The 19,877-nt window shown below is 43.8% G+C and overlaps 1 protein-coding gene across 4 annotated transcripts in view; it reads right to left on the reverse strand.

The window, feature by feature from the left end:
- Nucleotides 1-19,877, reverse strand: part of TNFAIP8 (TNF alpha induced protein 8) — a 144,616-nt gene that overhangs the window by 52,780 nt on the left and 71,959 nt on the right. For 2 of the 4 annotated variants that reach the window (XM_070793280.1, XM_070793279.1), the window contains exon 3: nt 19,461-19,877. The exons of the other annotated variants lie outside the window; for them this stretch is intronic. In XM_070793280.1, the coding sequence (XP_070649381.1) occupies nt 19,461-19,473 (13 nt within the window). In that variant the 5' untranslated portion in view covers nt 19,474-19,877. The remainder of the gene's footprint in view (nt 1-19,460) is intronic. 4 annotated transcript variants of the gene reach the window in all.

Raw genomic sequence — 19,877 nt, forward strand, 5'->3', positions numbered from 1 at the left:
CTATTAACAGAGACTCACTGCTTTAACAAAGCCCCACTTCCTCTCTAGTCATTAGAAAGTTCCTCCTTATCATGAACTGAAATTCATGTTTAAGGGCAGTGATATTCAAATTACTTCCACCCTAACCACTGCTTTTACCACTTACAGCAAGGAAATAATTTTATGATAAGATAAACAAAAATTTTCCTTTTCAACTGCCTAATGGAGACCCCCTCATGTTGGCTAGCGATTGCAATCGAATGCAACGTGAGACAGTTATGCAACTTTCCAGGGCTGGCCACACATCTGCTATTGATTATCATGAAGAATTCAGAAGTAAGCAGCTTTGCTTAAGGCAGCAGCAGTGACAATCTCTTTCTCTCCTGTGTGTTCACTCTACTCCGAGGAGGCAGAAAAGGCGGCCAAGATAGGGAGGGTAATGGCCCCGCTTGATCCCATCAAGCATTTATGAACTTTATTCCAGTTTCTGATCAACATTTGAAATCTACAAGAAAACAGAAGTAGTGCTCATATGTGGAATCTGGACCACAGACTCCTGTTCGGATATCTGTTTGAAAGTCTAATCCACTCCAAGTTGTCAAACTTGGATTTTAACAGTGAGTTTCTGACATGGGTAGAATCTCTGTCAAGTTAATATTTTTGCCAACCCATCACTGTTTAAGAGACAGAAAACACCAGGAGATGAAGCTACAGGGCTAGACAGGCTTGCCCGCTGAAAGCAGCCAAGGTTAAAACTCAGCCGACAAACTCAGCAGGAGGTGAAAACGTGAACCAAAACAGAACTTATCCAAACAGTGTTTCAGGGGGAAAGGGAAGGCTGCTTTGCAGGTAGCACTGAAAGGCGTGGATCAGAAGTTTGTCCTTTTGAATGGGTCAGCTTACAAAACTTAAGTTATTCAGCTTCTCTTTAAAGAAAAGTTATACAGAAACATGTATCAATTATGATTCACAAAATTGTTAAACATCACCAAAATGAATGATTCTTCTGGGAAAATCAATAACATGAACAGTATGCCTGCCTACCTACCTATAAAAGGTCTTATTAAGTCCATCCATTTTCTAGGACTTCCCTGGTGGCTCAGATGGTAAACTGAGGAACTTGACACTTTCACTTTTCTGTTTCTACTAGAACATAAAGAACAGTGAAAGTGAAATCGCTCAGTCATGTCCAACTCTTTGCGACCCCATGGACTGTAGCCTGCCAGGCTCCTCCGTCCATGGGATTCTCCAGGCAAGACTACTGGAGTGGGTAGCCATTCCCTTCTCCAAGGAATCTTCCCAATCCAGGGATCGAACTCGGGTCTCGTGCATTGCAGGCAGACTCTTTACCATCTGAGCTATCAGGAAGCCAAAAGCCTTTTTTAAAAAAAAAACACTAACTTTTTAACATTCTTCCCTTGTGGCTCAGCTGGTAAAGAATTCACCTGCAATGTGAGAGACCTGGGTTAGATCCCTTGGTTGGGAAGATCCCCTGGAGAAGAGAAAGGTACCCACTCCAGTATTCTGGCCTGGAGAACTCCTTGGACTCTATAGTCCATGGGGTCACAAAGAGTCAGACACAACTGAGCGACTTTCACTCACATACATACATACATACATAACTATCTCAATAGAATTTTTACTATTGAATTCAGTAAAGTCCTCTTGAATGGCATTCAACTTTCTCAATTTCAACTCTGTACCATCAGCCTAAAACAGACAGATGAAGAGAGGAAATAACAACCTAAATGGCGCATCAGCCACCAGTGGTTTTTGCTGCAGAGTAAGCGTGGGATAGAGCTAGGACTTTGCTGTTCCCTCCCTGAGCCTTGTCTCAGCATTGCCTCTTACACTATGAGCATCTTATGCATGTTGATGATGACTGCTGTAGCTACAGCTATGGATTTTTTCATGTCAAAGAGCCTCGGAAGACAAGGCAACTATTTCATCCAGTTCTCAAGAAACAGGAACCTGCTCCAATGCTAGAGGAAACACTTACTGTAAGTCCTATACTTACTGGAAGACAGTATGCTATTCGCCAATCTGGTAATTTGCTGAAAGATCTTCTGAAGTAATACTGACCCTGTACAATTTTTACACTACCCATGACTCTTCTGTACTCTTAAGCACATCAGTACCTTAGATTCTCATATATGAGAGCGATGTGGCCAGAGTTGGCTAAAGAGTCTCACGTTTTTAGCCCTGAGATCTTCAAATTGTGCCATGGTACCTGAGAGCACTGCAGCTAACTCACAGGGGTGTTACAGGGTACTTTAAATTTTTGAGGAAGACACAGTGTTATTCAATGTCTCTCAGACACTGTGTAAACTACTAGTTCAAGCCAGTTCATTGCATAACATTAGACTGTAATACATTTCTTTTGATGTCATTTCTGTGCAAAGCTAGGTTGTTGGCAGTTGCTATACTAAAAAGCAAATATTATCTGAAAAGTAACATGAAAGAAGAAATGAGGGTAGTGGATCCAATTTGATTTCAATTTGATTTTAAGAAGTTATGAGGTGGCCAGTTATCAATTTATTGTCTCACGGCTCCAATTCACCTTTCATTCACGCGTGCACGCTCAGTTCTGTCTGACTGTTTGGGATCCCATGGACCGTAGCCCACCAGGCTCCTCTGTCCATGGGATTCTCCAGGCAATGGGAGAATCTCCAACTGGAGTGGGCTGCTATTTCCACCATCAGGGGATCTTCCTGACCCTGGGATCAAATCTGTGTCTCCTGTATCTCCTGGATTGGCAGGTGGATTCTTTACCACTGAGCCACCTTACCTGCTCTGAAAAAATAAAGATGAGACTTTAAATATTTTTTATTTTGCCAGCTGGTGCTATCCTAAGCTTTGTCACTGGAGTGTCATCATGGAGAGACATTACAGAAAGAAGAGCTTTTGCTTCCTGGTTCTGGTGTGCTCTGGCTGCAAGCTGCCACAAGCACTCATGACTTCTCCAGCCCCCAGTTCCTGTAATGCAGGCACCTTCTTCAAAAACTGGCTCCTGCTGTACGTGGTGGTCAGCAACAACCAGCCTCCAGCAGCTTCTGCTGGCATCCCCTGTAGGAGGTTTTGTGGCAGAGCACCTTCAGTGAAAAACCTCCCCATGAACGGATTTCCACAGCATCCTAGAGGACAGATTTCCAGCAAGTTCTACCTGCACAGCAGTGCTGTGACTTCTCTGCCACTCAAGGAGCCAGGCCAGCCACCTTCTCTCCAACAAGGTCTAGAGTAGGAGAGAGAGGAAGTTTGGGTTTGGTACCCTGTTTCAAGCCCACAGGAAGGGGCTGCTTTTTATATTTGCTATTCCCCTATTCTTTAGAGTTCTCTTCCTAACAGCCAGCCCTCAGCAAAATTAATATTTATTTAATTTTTTTTATTAGTATTTTCAATTGTGGTAAAATGCACATCATATAAAAGTACCACCATCTTGATCACTTTTTAGCTATACAGATCAATAGGATTAAGTACACATACTTTGTTGTCCCAGTCTCACCACCATCCATCTCCAGAATGCTTTTCATCTTGGAAATGGACACTCTGTACTCATTAAACACTCCCCATTCTCCCCTCTCCTCAGCCCTTGGCAATCATCATCCTGTGTTTTCTTTCTGAATCTGACTACTCTAGGTACTCCATATACATGGAATTACACAGTATTTGTCTTTTCTGTGACTGATTTCACTAATATCCTCAAGATTCATCCATGTTGGAGCATGTGTCAGAATTTCCTTCGTTTTTAAAACTGAATGATAGTCCATTGTGTGTATATACCATGATTTGTTTCTTCCTTTCAACCATCAATGGACACTTGGATTGCTTCTACCTTTTGGCTATTGTGAATAATGCTGCTATAAATATGGGTATACAAATACATGCTCAAGTCTCTGCTTTCCATCCTTTCGGGTACACATCCAGAAGTGGAAATTGTTTGGTCATAACGGCAAAGAATCCGCCTGCCAAGCAGGAGATGCGGGTTCGATCCCTGGATCGGGAAGATACCCTGGGGAAGGAAATGGCAACCCACTGCACTAATCTTGCCTGGGAAATCCCATGGACAGAGGGGCCTGGCAGGCTACAGTCCATAGGGTCACAAACAGTCAAGGCACAAATAAACAAGAAGATGGTAATTCTACTTTTAAGTTTTTAGGAGCTGCCATACTGTTTCACCAGCTAGCATTTCTTTATATCACACGTTCCTACTCTAATTATCATGTGGTTTATCTCCTGACTGGATCCTGACTGAAACATGCAAGGCCCAACAGATGCACCCATTCCATCAGTAAGTAACTGGTAGAGAACGAAATAAAAATATTATTTTTGAAATTTCAATCTATGTATATTTTCACATGCCTACAAAGTTATTAGTACATGAATACTTGTTAAGTTATCGGGACCTAACACGTCACAAGTGAAACTGTCATGTACCTCTTGTGTCCTGGGAATGACATGAAAAAATTCCTGAGACACTGTGGGTTCCGCGAGTGAAGCTGTTGGGAACCTTTGCTCCCACCTATGTGTTTCTAGCTGCCCTCAGCACCTGTCTGCCTGGAAGGTTCCTTAGGCTCACCTTGGAAGGACACTCATCTAGGGAGAATCCTTATACTTGAAGGTATAGATAGATCCCTTCCCTACCCCCAGCATCTTGGTTTTCTTCAGAATATTACATTTGTTCTTACTTAGACAATGGTAGCTAGACACTTATGACTATCAGTGGCTTACGCTGCATTGTGGCCCCTTCTTTCTTTTTTTAAAAAAGTATTTATTCATTTATTTTTGGCTGTGCTGTGTCTTCATGCAGCACGCATGAAGTTTCTTTAGTTGTGGCGAGTGTACAGCACTCCAGCTGTAGTGCCTGGACTTCTCACTGCAGTAGCTTCTCTGCAGAGCCCGGGCTCTAGAACACACAGGCTCAGCAGTTGTGGAGCCTGGGCTTCGTTGCCCCATGGCATGTGGGATCTTAACACTGGCAGGTGTTAACCGCTGGACCTCTGTGGAAGTCTCTCTTCTTTCTTCCTTTTTACTGTTCTCTTATTTCTCATTTCACTAAGTCCCACCATCTAAATGTTTCCTGAAGAGGCCTTTTCCCCCTCTGTTCCCACAGCTGTTAGTCTGTCATCTCCAACTAGTATTATCTAACAGACTCAAGCTGGTCTCTCTTAAATGAGACCATGGGTTGAAAATTCAAATGCCCACTGAGGCTAGAAATACAATACTTCGTACCTGCCACAGTCCCTGCCCCGTGAAGGCAGCTGAGCTAAGCAGGCTGTGAGCCAGGTGCCCCAGGATACAGCTGGAGCACTGACCTCTCTCTCACAAAGAAAGCACTGGCGATGCAAGTGAGTGGAAATGACGCTGCTAGAGGCAAAATCCTGAGTACCGTCCCCTAGACACAATTGGCACCCACTCCAGCACTCTTGCTTGGAAAATCCCATGGACGGAGGAGCCTATTAGGCTGCAATCCATGGGGTCGCTAAGAGTTGGACACGACTGAGCGACTTCACTTTCATTTTTCACTTTCATGCATTGGAGAAGGAAATGGCAGCCCACTCCATTGTTCTTGCCTGGAGAATCCCAGGGATGGGGGAGCCTGGTGGGCTGCCATCTATGGGGTCGCACAGAGTCGGACTCGACTGAAGTGACTTAGCATAGACACAAATAGATATGAATGATTCAAAAAGTAAGTAATCATTCAGAAACTCTGACACTTGTTTTCATTAACTGGAAATTACTGGAAACAAAGTTTAAGACACATCATGACATCGTGTGCAGCCATGCTGCTGGAACAAGGCTTCAGGTCTACTGTTTCTGCTCTGTTACACTGTTTTTTGTTTTTTTTTTTACCCCAAACCCTAGCTCAGGTCTCAATCCCCCCATAAAGCTTCAGTAGGAGTGCCCAGTGCACTTCACTTTCTCTGTGAACTTCTAACACAAAGTCGATGTTCGTTGTCTCTGAGGCAGATTTGTAAGCTATTTGGAACAGAAGATTGTATCTTGTGGGCTTTTTTTTTTTCCCCTTTCTAGAGAGTAGAATATGTTGGATTCTATGAATGCACTATACAACTAATAAAACAATCATTTACTCATTTCATAATATTGAATTATGACAACATATAGGAATAAGCCTAATTTCTCCTCATCCTGAAAGTATATTACAAGGAACTGTGTACATAAATATCTGTTATCTTCAAAGACAGAAAACAAGAAAATTTGCATTGCATCTGGAGAACTGAGGCTGATAATCTGCAACAATCCAAAACTCTACCAGATAAGGAGCCAAGAAGAAAATAATTCTGACAGCTGCAAGCCTTCTTTTTTACAACATACACAGAATGGATGCACTTCCTCTTAACATTCTCATAAACAGAGAGTGCTGAGTAAATGCAAACAGCCCCAGTAGAAGCCACTGGAGTGTAGGCTTCAACTAATGGATTGTTCTTGTCTTTACAGAGGCAACCTCACTAACCCCCTATCAAACCCACCACAGTTGTCCTTGGAGCCACGAATAAGATGGATTGAACAAAATTCCACTTCAAGTGATGGAATTTCCAGGGCCAGCAAGGTACAAGCAGAAGCTGCCCACTTGCAAAGAGCAGTGGCCTTACCTTCTTCAGAGTGGGAACACTGTTTCCTTTAAGAACTAACATCCGGCACTGGGCCACCTGAATATATATACTAATAAAGTCAGATGGAAATTCCAGACACCTTTTACTCAAGGCATGAACTCCTCGCAGGCAATCAACATTCTATTAAGCAAGCCTCTTAGGAACAAGCTTTCCCTCAGAGGCTGTTTGCATTTACAACACGCTACGTTTTTCTAAGGCCAATTTGGGATCCATGGTTGCACAATATGTAATTAATTTTGTCACCTGTTTTCTTAATGGATCAAACTCACCCATGAATGAAAAGGCAGCACCTTGGTGGTTCCAAATATCCTGTTACGTGAACCAGAAGGAGAGTATGTCCTCCTTGGCCATAGACCCACATTCGGAACCAGCAATGCAGTTTAGTAGCAAGCAATTTATGTGTTTAAATGAAGCTTATTTCTTAATATCATAGCTAATAAGTGTAGTTTATCAAGCACCTACAGTGTGCTAGGTATTATGCCATGCACATGACAGAGCATCTCTGCTCTTACTGCACCTCAGGAGGGTGAGATTTTCTAACTCTTGAAGTGCTTCTGCATACATCGTCGTTGATCCTCATAATAATCCTGTAAGGAAGGAATCTTCTGATGAAGATGTCGTTGTTGTTGTTCAGTTGCCAAGTCATGTCTGACTCTTTGTGACCCCACGGACTGCAGCATGCCAGGCCTCCCTATCCCTAACCACCTCCCAGAGTCTGCCCAACCCCATGGACTGCAGCATGCCAGGCCTCCTTATTCCTAACCATCTCCCAGAGTCTGCCCAACCCCATGGACTGCAACATGCCAGGCTTCCCTGTCCCTCACTATGTCCCAGACTCTGCCCAAGTTCATGTCCATTGAGTCAGTGATGCTATCCAACCATGAGGACACAGATCCTCAAAGAAAGGAAGCAGCTGGCCCTAGGTCACTTAGCTGGGACTGAATGTGAAATGAGACTGGAATGAGGGTCCTCTGACCTCATCCCAGGCTACTTTTCTCCATCCTAGAATGTGTCTAAATGAGCAGAGCACAAATCATTATAATTCAAGGCAAATAGGCCACGTGCCCCCAGAGAAGAAAGATATAGAGAGATCAGACAGCAGAGATGATTCAGAGGTTCAGAGCCTGCCTGACTTGGAGGAAGAGGGAGCCAGACGTGAACAGCAAGGAGTCCAGAGGCGGAACAGGTGTGATAGTGGGCAAGGTGTCTCCACTCACACACCTGAGTCTGAGGTCTGAGCAGGACAACCAAAGTGGGGATGCGTTCTTCTACCAGACCGGTTCCCCAGATGACCAAGGCTCTTCGGGGAGTGCTGCTGCTCCTTCAGCTCTCAGAGCCTTTGATGGCACAATGTCTACAACAGATTGCATAGGATCTCTCCTCTTCATGGAACGAAGGGTATGGAACATACTTTATTTTTTTTTTCTAAAAAATCAACTAGTGTTAATCACACTCTTCTGTAATACAGATAAGAGCCTACATTTTTTCACTAAACTTTCCCTCATAAATCTGTGTTTTTTTCATGGTCTTTATACCTGGTCAACAATTCTTACCCAATTTCAAGAGACAAGAAGAAACATGTGATCAAGATTTCACATTCTTTTTAATTGCTCTAGAAAGCCCATCCCAACACACAGATCTACACACAGATGTGATGCTCTGAATATAGGAGAATAATGTGTTCAGAGGTGAGAGGAGGGACACTGGGTTCTAAAATCAGTAACATGAAATTGCAAATAGTTTAAATGACCTTGAAAATTTCTTAATAACCTAGAAAGTACAATACCATCTATATAATACTTATCAGTTCCTCTCTTAGTCTGTGTTTCTCTACTGTTGCCAATCAGACATTAAGTTCTTCCTTCATGCTGATGATAAAATCATCACAACCAACTTGCCTGGTCTCCTGAAAAACATGTTTCCCATTCTGCTGGTGGTCAGAATCCTTAAAACTCATTCTTTCCACTAGTTTTAACAACAGGTAGCCATGACTTGTTCACCATAAGCAACACAGAGAGTTGCTGCCTGGTCATGAGTGGCTAAATGGGATTGATAAGGATTTCCTGACACCTCTCTTCTTCTTCAGGGTCAGATGCCACATTTTACTGAAGGCATCCAACAACTCCTCTACATCTTCTAATTGGAGGTCCAGGGACATAGGGAGGAACCAAAGAGTGATAAAGAAAATCAGGGGTTCATCATCTATTCTAGAGGAAGCTGTAGACTTTGCTGTTCAGACGTCATCTGCATTTCTGCAGTTCTTCATGCCACAGATATTTTTTGAGCATCTACCATGTTTAGGTATAAGGTAAACGGTGTAGATAAAACCACCATGGTACCTGCTCTCACAGAGCCCACAGTACAGTGGAGAGGGGAGTACAGACGGGAGAACACTAATTAAAATACAGTAGGACAAGTGAATAGCACACAAGCGTGGGTGCTATGAAGACTCAAAGGACAAATACCTAGATTGGACCTGGAGGAGGGAGTCATCAAGGAAGGCTTCCTGAGAGAAGTGATTTCTAAACTAAGATCTGAAGGTCAAAGAATTAGCCAAAGAAAGGGAGGTTAGGAGAGAGAAGGAGGGACAGTTCTAGGTAGAGCTAACAGCATGTGTAACGGTCTACAGAGGCAAGAATAAAGGGTCAGAAAGGAAGGTTAAAGAGAAGACCAATGGATATGATAATCATTTGGTTACTGGGATCTTTGAGAAAGACTATTTAGTAACAGAACTAGAGATAAAAGCCAAATTGCAAGGCCTTGCAGAATAAACTGGTGTTAAGGTAGTAGAGAGGCTTCCTAGGTGGTGCCAGTGGTAAAGAACCCACCTGTCAATGCAGCAGACATAAGAGATGTGGGTTTGATCCCTGGGTTGGGAAGATCCCCTGGAGAAGGAAATGGCTACCCACTCCAGTATTCTTGCCTGGAGAATCCCATGGACAGAGGAGGCTGGTGGGCTAAAGTCCACAGGGTCACAAAGAGTCAGACACAACTGAAGTGCCTTAGCATGCACGCACGCATGTAAGGTAGGAGAGGAAGGATTGGTGGACTATTCACTTATGGAACCCCACTGAAAAAAGTAAGTGGGGAGAGTACTCTGAGGAGAAAACACTATCAGAAGAACACAGTTTTAGCACAACTTGATTTCAGTGGTTTTGCTGAAGGAATATTTAAAGTCACATAGTCTCCCATTGGCCAATACCAGACACAGGGAAGCAGGGTGCCATCAATCTCTTACAAAAACACATTTGCAATAATTTGCATGGACTCTCACACAAGTTTCAATTATACAAATAAAAAAGAATAAAGTCAAACCCCCCTCTCCAGGCTCAGTGGTTGATGCTAACCCAGCAGGTCTTACCTGAAGCAGGGCAACATAAAATGTTACCTCTAAGGCGCCTGGGAGGCTCCCAAGCCCCAAATTATGTTCTTAGCATTACAGGAAACACTCTCATTACAGAGGCGGTACTTTGCGCTAAACTTTGCCCTGTTTTCTGTTCTACCATTCAAGTTCTTTTAAAAATACAAGCATCCCTTGGAGGAAAGGCCTGTGGATGACCAATATCTAAAAGTAAATGAAGGACTTCCCTGGTCGTCCAGTGGTTAATACTCTGTGCTTCCACTGCAGGAAGCATGGCTTTGATCCCTAGTCAGGGAAGTTCTGCATGCTGCATGGTGTGGCGAAAAAAAAAAAGTAAATGAATTCACCAATTTCTCTGTTCTTTCACAGGGCATCCCAAGTGGTAGCAGGAATGCAGAAATTAAAAGTGTGGGGAGGCTTGGAGGGTTGGGAAAAGAGTTGAATGCAAGTTGATCCCACCCTCAACCCCACCCAGCTCACTAACCTCCTGCCTGCCTCATAACAGGAAAAGGCAAAGAGGAGTAAAACCCAGCAGACAACTTGCCAGACAGGTGTATGACTTCAAATGCCTAGGGTTCCTTACCTTTAGTGATACAAATTCTTCTTATGAGGTAAAACATTCAGAATTGTTTTGACTGAGATTTCCACCTCTGCTTCTCTAAATTGATTCAGTCTCCCAAGGCTACTGAACGAAAGAAATTCTTTTTGTCAGGGATATGATTTCTTTTGGAGTATGTGCAATTTGCGGGTAAAAATCATGGTGGCCCACTTTACTCCAGTGATAGTCAGTTTTCTAATCTAAGGTAAAAAGGTAAAGTCTACTACAAAAACAAAAATACACAAGGCTCACATCAAGAAAATCTGGCCTCTCTGAAGCTCAGCAAATTTGAAGCTAGGTGGCCTACAGAGCAAGAATCACAAACTGGTAGCCTTAGGACTGAATCCAACTCACAGTCTTCTTGGGTCACGTAAGTTTTTCATCTGAATTTTAATGTCTTTAGATAAGAACTGTTCTCTGCAAGTCTGCCACAGGCCTCAAGATTTCCAAGTGTTCATATAAAGCACTGTATGTGCGTGTATGAAAGTGAAAGTAGCTCAGTGGTGCTCGACTCTTTGCAACCCCGTGGACTATACGGTCCATGGAATTCTCCAGGCCAGAATACTGGAGTGGATAGCCTTTCCCTTCTCCAGGGGATCTTCCCAACCGAGGGATCGAACTCAGGTCTCCCACACAGCAGGCGGATTCTTTACCAGCTGAGTGTATGTGTACTAAGTCGCTTTAGCTGTGTCCGACACTGTGAGATCCCATGGACTATAGCCCACCAGGCTCCTCTGTCCGTGGGATTCTCCAGGCAAGAATACTGGAGTGCGTTGCCATGCCCTTCTCCAGGGAATATTCCCCACCCAGGGATCGAATCTGTGTCTCATAGTCTCTTACATTTAGCACTAATGCCACCTGGGAAGCCCATATAAAGCACTACTTAATATTTCTTTTCTAGTTCTTGTAGAGTTTGGGACCACCGGTTTATACAGACTGATGTTAAAAACAAACTACCTGTCCTACTAAGGCAGAGCTCAGGGCTTAAGGTTTCAGAGCAGAGCATGCAGGGGTTATTGAGTAACAGGATCACTAAAAATCAATAAACCACAACAGTGTGCAGCACCCCTTGCAATCAGACTCTTAACAAAACAGGAGACTGGAACACAAGTGGGGCTCACTCATCCCAGGATAAGCCACGTGGCCACGGCTTTGAAACCACTTTAGAACAGAAGCATCTGCCACGAGTCACCGTCTGTTCTCACTGCTCCCACAAGATCCCTGACATCTGGATGTCCCAGAACACAAGCCTGGCAGCCAAAATCCAAGCCTGGCTTGGCAGAGGAAACAATCCCACTATTCAGTGAGCTGTGGCTATACCGCAGCATCTGTAGGATCCAACGAACAACACTCAATTTGGAGCAATTCACACCCGGCACTCAGCCAGTCAAGCCACTTGGTGGCTATTTAAGACATTCATCGCATGTAATACAGAAACTGTGCCATCCCTTGTCTGTCTGCAAGTGCAGGCAAAGAGGAGTTAGGTCCTCACGCCTAAACTCACCTCAGTTCCACATGACACTTCCCAGGCATAGAATCCAAGAATCAGAAAGCTAGTGCTCCAAAAAGCCTTTGAGGACCTCTCAATCTCCTCATTCCTCAAACTTCGTCACAAATGAGAAATTAGGTCCAGTAAGTTGATATGACCAGTCCAAAGGCTCATCACACAAGCAACTTAAAAAGGACTAGAACGTAGATCTCTGAGACCTCCACTGTGGGGGTGTCCTTTCTGTGATCAGCCCCTCGAGGCAGCCTCCGTGTCCTTCTGCAGCCCAGCCCAGGGTTCCTGGACTGATTTCTGTGACCCATGTGGGCAGCCTAGTTCGAGGTCATCAGTAGGGTTTCGGTCAAAGCTCTCTGGTGATAAAGGGGTTCCCCTGCTTTGATAGGCCCTCTGTGCATAGATTCCCTTGGGGATACGGCAGGGAATACCGGCTGGTTGGGGAGTGGAATGCTATACCCTAGCCACAGAGCTCATCTACAAAGACAAACTAGTACCTCTTTTAATCCAATTTACTCATCACAAAAGTGGTGTTTGCTCTACATCACCATGACTTTCACTCTCTCAAGAGCCCTCTGAATGTTGCCCCAGTCCCATAACCTGCCCTAGACAGCCATTCTCCTGGAGCTCTCATCTAGAGTAAACTAAATGAAACTCCTTATAACCAATTGCCCTGTTTTGTTTACTTGAGTGCAGCTTCAAAGTCTACATTATCCGGAGCCCAGGAATATCAATTAAAATAGATAAACTAATCAAATATGACAATTAAACTCCTATCTGAAAAGTGTAAGGGTATTCTTTACAGGAACATACGGATTTACTACACTGCTTTTTTTTAAACTATTAATATATTTATTCAAGCTGGTTTTAGAAAAGGCAGAGGAACCAGAGATCAAATTGCCAATATCCACTGGATCATGGAAAAAGCAAGAGAGTTCCAGAAAAACATCTATTTCTGCTTTATTGACTATGCCAAAGCCTTTGACTGTGTGGATCACAATAAACTGCGGAAAATTCTTCAAGAGATGGGAATACCAGACCACCTGATCTGCCTCTTGAGAAATGTATATGCAGGTCAGGAAGCAACAGTTAGAACTGGACATGGAACAACAGACTGGTTCCAAATAGGAAAAGGAGTACGTCAAGGCTGTATATTGTCACCCTGTTTATTTAACTTCTATGCAGAATACATCATGAGAAATGCTGGGCTGGAAGAAACACAAGCTGGAATCAAGATTGCTGGGAGAAATATCAATAACCTCAGATATGCAGATGACACCACCCTTATGGCAGAAAGTGAAGAGGAACTCAAAAGCCTCTTGATCAAAGTGAAAATGGAGAGTGAAAAAGTTGGCTTAAAGCTCAACATTCAGAAAATGAAGATCATGGCATCCGGTCCCATTACTTCATGGGAAATAGATGGGGAAACAGTGGAAACAGTGTCAGACTTTATTTTTCTGGGCTCCAAAATCACTACAGATGGTGACTACAGCCATGAAATTAAAAGACACTTACTCCTTGGAAGGAAAGTTATGACGAACCTAGATAGCATATTCAAAAGCAGAGACATTACTTTGCCAACAAAGGTCCGTCTAGTCAAGGCTATGGTTTTTCCTGTGGTCACGTATGGATGTGAGAGTTGGACTGTGAAGAAGGCTGAGTGCCAAAGAATTGATGCTTTTGAACTGTGGTGTTGGAGAAGACTCTTGAGAGTCCCTCGGACTGCAAGGAGATCCAACCAGTCCATTCTGAAGGAGATCAGCCGTGGGATTTCTTTGGAGGGAATGATGCTAAAGCTGAAAACTCCAGTACTTTGGCCACCTCATGCAAAGAGTTGACTCATTGGAAAAGACTCTGATGCTGGGAGGGATTGGGGGCAAGAGGAGAAGGGGACGACAGAGGATGAGATGGCTGGATGGCATCACTGACTCGATGGACGTGAGTCTCAGTGAACTCCGGGAGTTGGTGATGGTCAGGGAGGCCTGGCGTGCTGCGATTCATGGGGTCGCAAAGAGTCGGACACGACTGAGCAACTGATCTGATCTGATCTGATCTGATATTTATTCAAATGTGTATTGACACATGGTTTATAGTGGCAAAAGAATATCCCTAAGGAGGAACAGATGAACAAAATATACATCATGAAATATAAAGCAGCTATTTAAAAGATGTTAACAACAGCAATTAATTTTGAGGGGCTTTCATGAAATATTTTCATGGGCGTGTACATGATGCACAAAAGTGTATTACACTGATTTTTTTTTTTTTAATTTATATTGGACTCCAGTGTCCTGAGGGGGCCTATAATTACTATAGGTTGAAGGGCTGCCTGTAATTAATTTTGTCTGTTCTTATTCTCACTGTTCAGTGTTTACTAGACCACGTCTGGGGGTGAGATCTTCCCTCTCTGAGCTGCAGTGCTGTTATGGTTCATGGAGTCTGCATCCTTGCTCTCCCTGAGAGCATCTATGTCATTTGTCACTGGGGAGGGGAAGAGGTTGGCAAGCCAATATGCAGGGCTCCATTTGCTGTATTAGACCACAGCCAGTCACCAAATAAGAAGCAACGGGGAAAAAATTAAAAACACAGTGAAAGGAAGCCCGTGTAGGAGACACCGTGGCTGACTCGCCATCACTTCCATCCCTCCATCCTTGTGGAGCAGCATGCTGTTTGAGGGAGAAACTGACCCCAGCCCCCAGCTCCCAGGTTCAGCCCTGACCATTTCCACCTAGTCTAGTAATCCCATCCCCCTCACCACAAAAAGACTGGTTTAGGCAACCCAAGCCTGCAGTCAGTCAACACAGCACATTTCTTAGTCGATAAACTGGTTTAAGATTGGGTACCTGGCTCAGTTTGGGTCAGTGAGACATCACACATATGCTGGGGGCTTCTGGGAAAGGTCACTCTGATAGAATTTCCAAAAGCCAGTTCTCTCTGCTTCTGGACAGTGGATTGCGGGCACGCAGTTAGGATTGCTGAGGACATTTAACCAGCATGAGAGAAGTCAGCTGAGGATGAGACCCAACCACAGGAGGCAGATTGGGGAAAAAAAAAGTGGGTTCTAGACATCACAGGACTGCTAAATCAAATCTCATTCCAGTATGTAGCTAATAAAAAATCCACTTTGTTATGAGCCAGTCTAAACTAGGGCTCCTTTTTCACACAAGAAGAACCATAATGGATATAAAATTCTAGGCAGTGAATGAGGAGCATGCTCATTGACAGACAACATACACAAGTTATGAAATTACCATGTTTGGCAAAAAGAGAGAGACAAAGTGAAAGAGAAAGCACTACGCAAACAAACACAAATGCAGAAGAAGATGGTGCTATGAATTTCACACTACCTGTAATGGGAGCTTCGTTTTAGAAGGAAAGAAATGAAAGAATGGGGACAGAGTTAGGGAGGAATTGGTTCCCTCCACAAGATGGCACAACCTTATGCAGGACCTCACGTTCCGTGCACAAGATACAGGCCACGTGTGGTGAAGGACACAAGAATGACGCAGACAACAGCACAAGGCCACTGTCCTCTAGACTCAGCACTGGCCCAACCTTCATCAGAAAGCGTGATTGGAGGACTTGGCCAGCATCCAGAGGACAACTGTCATGAGATCTAAAGGAGATCGAAGAAGAGGGAGGGGAAAGGTTTGAATTAGCTCATAGCAAAGCAAGAATGTTAGGCAAAATTAGTTCAAGTCAGACTGTATTTGATGATAACCATTCACTCTCTCTTCAGCGGGTAATCCTGTTTTCAAATTCATTTTAGGTAATATGATATTCAATCTTACTAACTTTTATGGTGAGCAGTGATACTGAGAACTGGGATCAAACACTTGGGAATACAGAAATCATCTCTTAACTCTATCCAATTACTTAGAAATGAACACAGGGAAGCTTTACAAGATTGTAGATTCTTGAGTTTAACCACTGGGAAAATCTGAAGGATTTCTCTCTACACTCAGACATTTTTAGCAGAGGACTCTTCTGAGTTAAGAGGCCTGCTCCTTTCTTGTGTTTGCTGTGGGTCCTCTATAGGTAGGTAGTTCATGCTGTGGGAACAACCAAACACTTGCCCGAGGAGCCAACAGCACTTGGCTTCCTCATAGACCACTGCACTTGGAAGTCTGGGCCTATGTATGCTTGTGCACCCGACCTGGGCAGGCAGGGCTGTTAGGAAGCAGGTTCCCATCCCGGCTTTGGCAGTATGATGCTGGATACCCACGAATACCTGATTTGATTTCTTTGTCCTAAATTTCATCCATAAAATGAAAATATTAGACTAAATCAAGCAGCTTCTCATCTTATGGCTAGTGAAAGTAAAATTCATTATAATTGTCCACAGAGTGCTGAGTGCTAAGTTGGTTCAGTCATGTCCAACTCTTTGTGACCCTGTGGACTAAAGCCCTCCAGGCTCCTCTGTCCATGGGATTCCCCAGGCAAGAACACTGGAGTGGATTGCCATGCCCTCCTCCAGAGGATCTTCCTGACCCAGGGACCCAACCTGCATCTCCTGCTTTGGTGGGCAGACTCTTTACCACTAGCACCACCTGGGAAACCCCTAATTGTCCACAGCATGCCAGCGAATCTGGCCCTTCACCATCTCTCTGTCTTATCTCCTGTCCTTTTCCTTATCAGCACTCTAGCTGTTTCTGGAATACTGTGCCCATTGCCCATTAGGACCTCTGCATATGCTTGCCCTCTGGTTGGGATGTTCTTCCCCAGGATATTCACCCATAAGCCTTCCTCACAACTTTCAAGAGAGTCTAATATCACATTCTCTATGATGACACATAATTGCAAATCCTACACACACCCCCAATCTTTATCCTCCTATTCAGCTTAATTTTTTTTTCTTCCTTAGCATTTAGTAGTATCCCACCACCTACTATATATTTAACTTATTTATCTTACTGTCTATCTCTCCCAGGAGAATGTCTGTTCTCCAAGGGCAGGGATTTCTCTCTGCTTTTTTCACTGGTGTATGCCTGGTACCTGGAAGGGTCCCTGATGCAGAAAAGAAATTTAGTAAGTTTTTCTGAACAGATGGCTGGAAGGGAGGGGAGGAGGAGAACAGCTCTGTGCCAGCTCTGAGGTCTGTGGGCTGCAGTGTCTACAATAAGAGGGCTCTCCCCTGTCGCCCCTGTATGTGAAACACCAAGGCAGCCCAAAGCTGCATGGGTGTGCTTTCACCCAGCTGTAGACCCTCTCAAGGGCTGCTTCTTGCATGTCCCACGCTCTGAGCTGAAGGGCCATGTACACCACTCTCAGCAAGACCACAGCCTCCGCCGTATCATGTATTAAACAGATAACTAATGAGAACCTACTGTGTAGTACAAGGAACTCTACTCAGTGCTCTGAGGTGACCTAAATGGAAAGGAAATCCAAAAATGAGGGAATATATGTATATGTATGGCTGATTCACTTTGCTGTACACCAGAAACTAACACAACATTGTAAAGCAACTTTACTGCTGTGAAAATTAATCTTAAAAAGAGATCACAGCTTTTAAAATTGTCTATGGGAAACTCTTTATACTGGTACTCAGCTTCATTTTCTAGAGTCAAAATTAATACCATTTGAGGGAGCATAGTGGTATCCATCTCCTTTCTCAAATTCTTCACCTAAAATCCCCAGGGGGAAGAAAAGTGAGCTTCTCTGCGGTCAAGATGCTATGCTATGCTAAGTCACTTCAGTCGTGTCCAACTCTGTGTGACCCCATAGACGGCAGCCACCAGGCTCCCCCGTCCCTGGGATTCTCCAGGCAAGAATAATGGAGTGGGTTGCCATTTCCTTCTCCAATGCATGAAAGTGAAAGCAAAGTTGCTCAGTCGTGTCTGACTCTTTGCGACCCCATGGACTGCAGCCTACCAGGCTCCTCCATTCATGGGATTTTCCAGGCAAAAGTACTGGAGTTGGGTGCCATTGCCTTCTCTAATTTAACCGGCAGTGAGGAGAGGCAGTGATTTCAGCCAGTTCCACTAGATGGCAGCATGGTCTGGAGTGCTGGTATCCAAAGCTGACATTTACCAGCCACACTGGCTACAGAAGCTCCCACACACCCACCCTGTTCTCTTCCACACTTACTCCTTGCCGCCTCTTCACTTTTAGCTTGGCTATTTTCAACCAGTAATTTACAATCTGCTCCTAAATGGTTCGTGCTTAATCATGAATGCATTTAACTCCAGCCTTGGAATCGTTATGTCTGCTTCTTTCTGCCAAAGTATTAATACATTACGTAGCCCAACCTCCCTCTCCAAAAAACAAAAAAAACCTCACTTCTCCCACAAAACTTTCCCAACCAAGCCTGGCTCTGATTCCAACTGTATGTATGTGCTGTGATATAGTCAGACACATAACCATTTTTATATATTGGATAGAATGTATATATATATACATATATAAAGTTGACAGAGAATCACATGCACAGCTCTGGGCATCTGGAAGGCAAATGTACATTTTACATATATGATCTGCAGGTGACCACACTCCATATAACAGGAGTAGTCATGGCTCTATGAAATAGCATGGCTGCCAGAGGTTCAATTCATGGGTCAAGACACTAGATATGTTAACATTCATCTATGTCTTCCAAGTTTGAATTCCTTCCTAGTATTCAATTTTAGGTCCAGAAAGTCTTCTGAGCCAAAAAATTTCAGTTATCTAAAACAAAATATGATGTATAGATTTGAACAAGAATGTGTAAATACCAATATAACTTTTAAAGCTATTTTGAAACACTCTATGTATTTCAATCTTTGAAAACTTTTCCAATCTACCTGAAAAATAAAATGAAATCTACTTGTAGAAGTATTATGAAAGGCTAAAAACAAGCCTAAGGTGTATTTTAAAGCACAGAAGGCCTTGTTTGTGAGTTCAAATTGCTTACTGGCTGTTAGAGGAAATGGCAGTGTCAATATTCTGACAAACCCCTACATAATGGGAGAACACAAATAAACACTGTTGGGTTTGCAGGTCTCTACAAGGTGTTCCTGACGCTATCAGATCACTGGAATCCAGGGACATCTGAGAGTTACCAAACACACAGAAATTGTGAGAAGGAGACATTTCATGTGCAAAAGTTCTCCATCGGTTCAGAGCCCCATTTCTGAAGCATTTTAATCCTTCATCCATTTAGAGATAAAACTGTCTACACGCAAACTCCAGATGCCATCTTTTCTACCCACAGTCCTCAAACAGCCCTTAGTCTCCTAACGCTCCTCCACACCCAGAGTCCTTGCAAAAGAAAAGCAGTGATTTTTCTGAACACAACCACTTGAAAGCTGTGACCAAAGGTTATTTCCCTGTAGACAGCAACACCATGGTGCTTAGTCATCGATTCCGAAAAAGGTGTTACAACCAAATTAGTCTGGGCACTTTTTAACTCACCTAGTTTCGGCATTTTCCCCCGTATCAATCAGAAGGACAGCTTCCCAGAGTCTCAGCAGTCACATAGACCAGAGGAACATACATAGCCACCCTGCCGATGTCTTTTCCACGGCATCTGTACTGCCTTCAGGGAGTGAGTCTTCCTTGAGAATAATTCAAAGAATTTGTCCCATCCTTTCAAAAAACCAACCACAAGCATACCAAACCAATGCACAGAAGACACTGGTCAACAACAGTCACTTAAAAGTTGTCTTGCTTGTTATTCTGGAAGCCGGGTGTCGTCAGCTGTAGTGGAATGCATTGTGTAGCTTTTCACTGTGAATCCAGAGAGGTCTTCACGTCCACAGCAGGGACGGACTGGGTGTTGCCTGCACTCGCTACCCGTAAGCTACGACTGCACGGGGACACAGGGATTAC

The sequence above is a fragment of the Bos indicus genome, chromosome 7 (assembly GCF_029378745.1).
Source record: "Bos indicus isolate NIAB-ARS_2022 breed Sahiwal x Tharparkar chromosome 7, NIAB-ARS_B.indTharparkar_mat_pri_1.0, whole genome shotgun sequence".
Lineage (NCBI taxonomy): Eukaryota > Metazoa > Chordata > Mammalia > Artiodactyla > Bovidae > Bos > Bos indicus.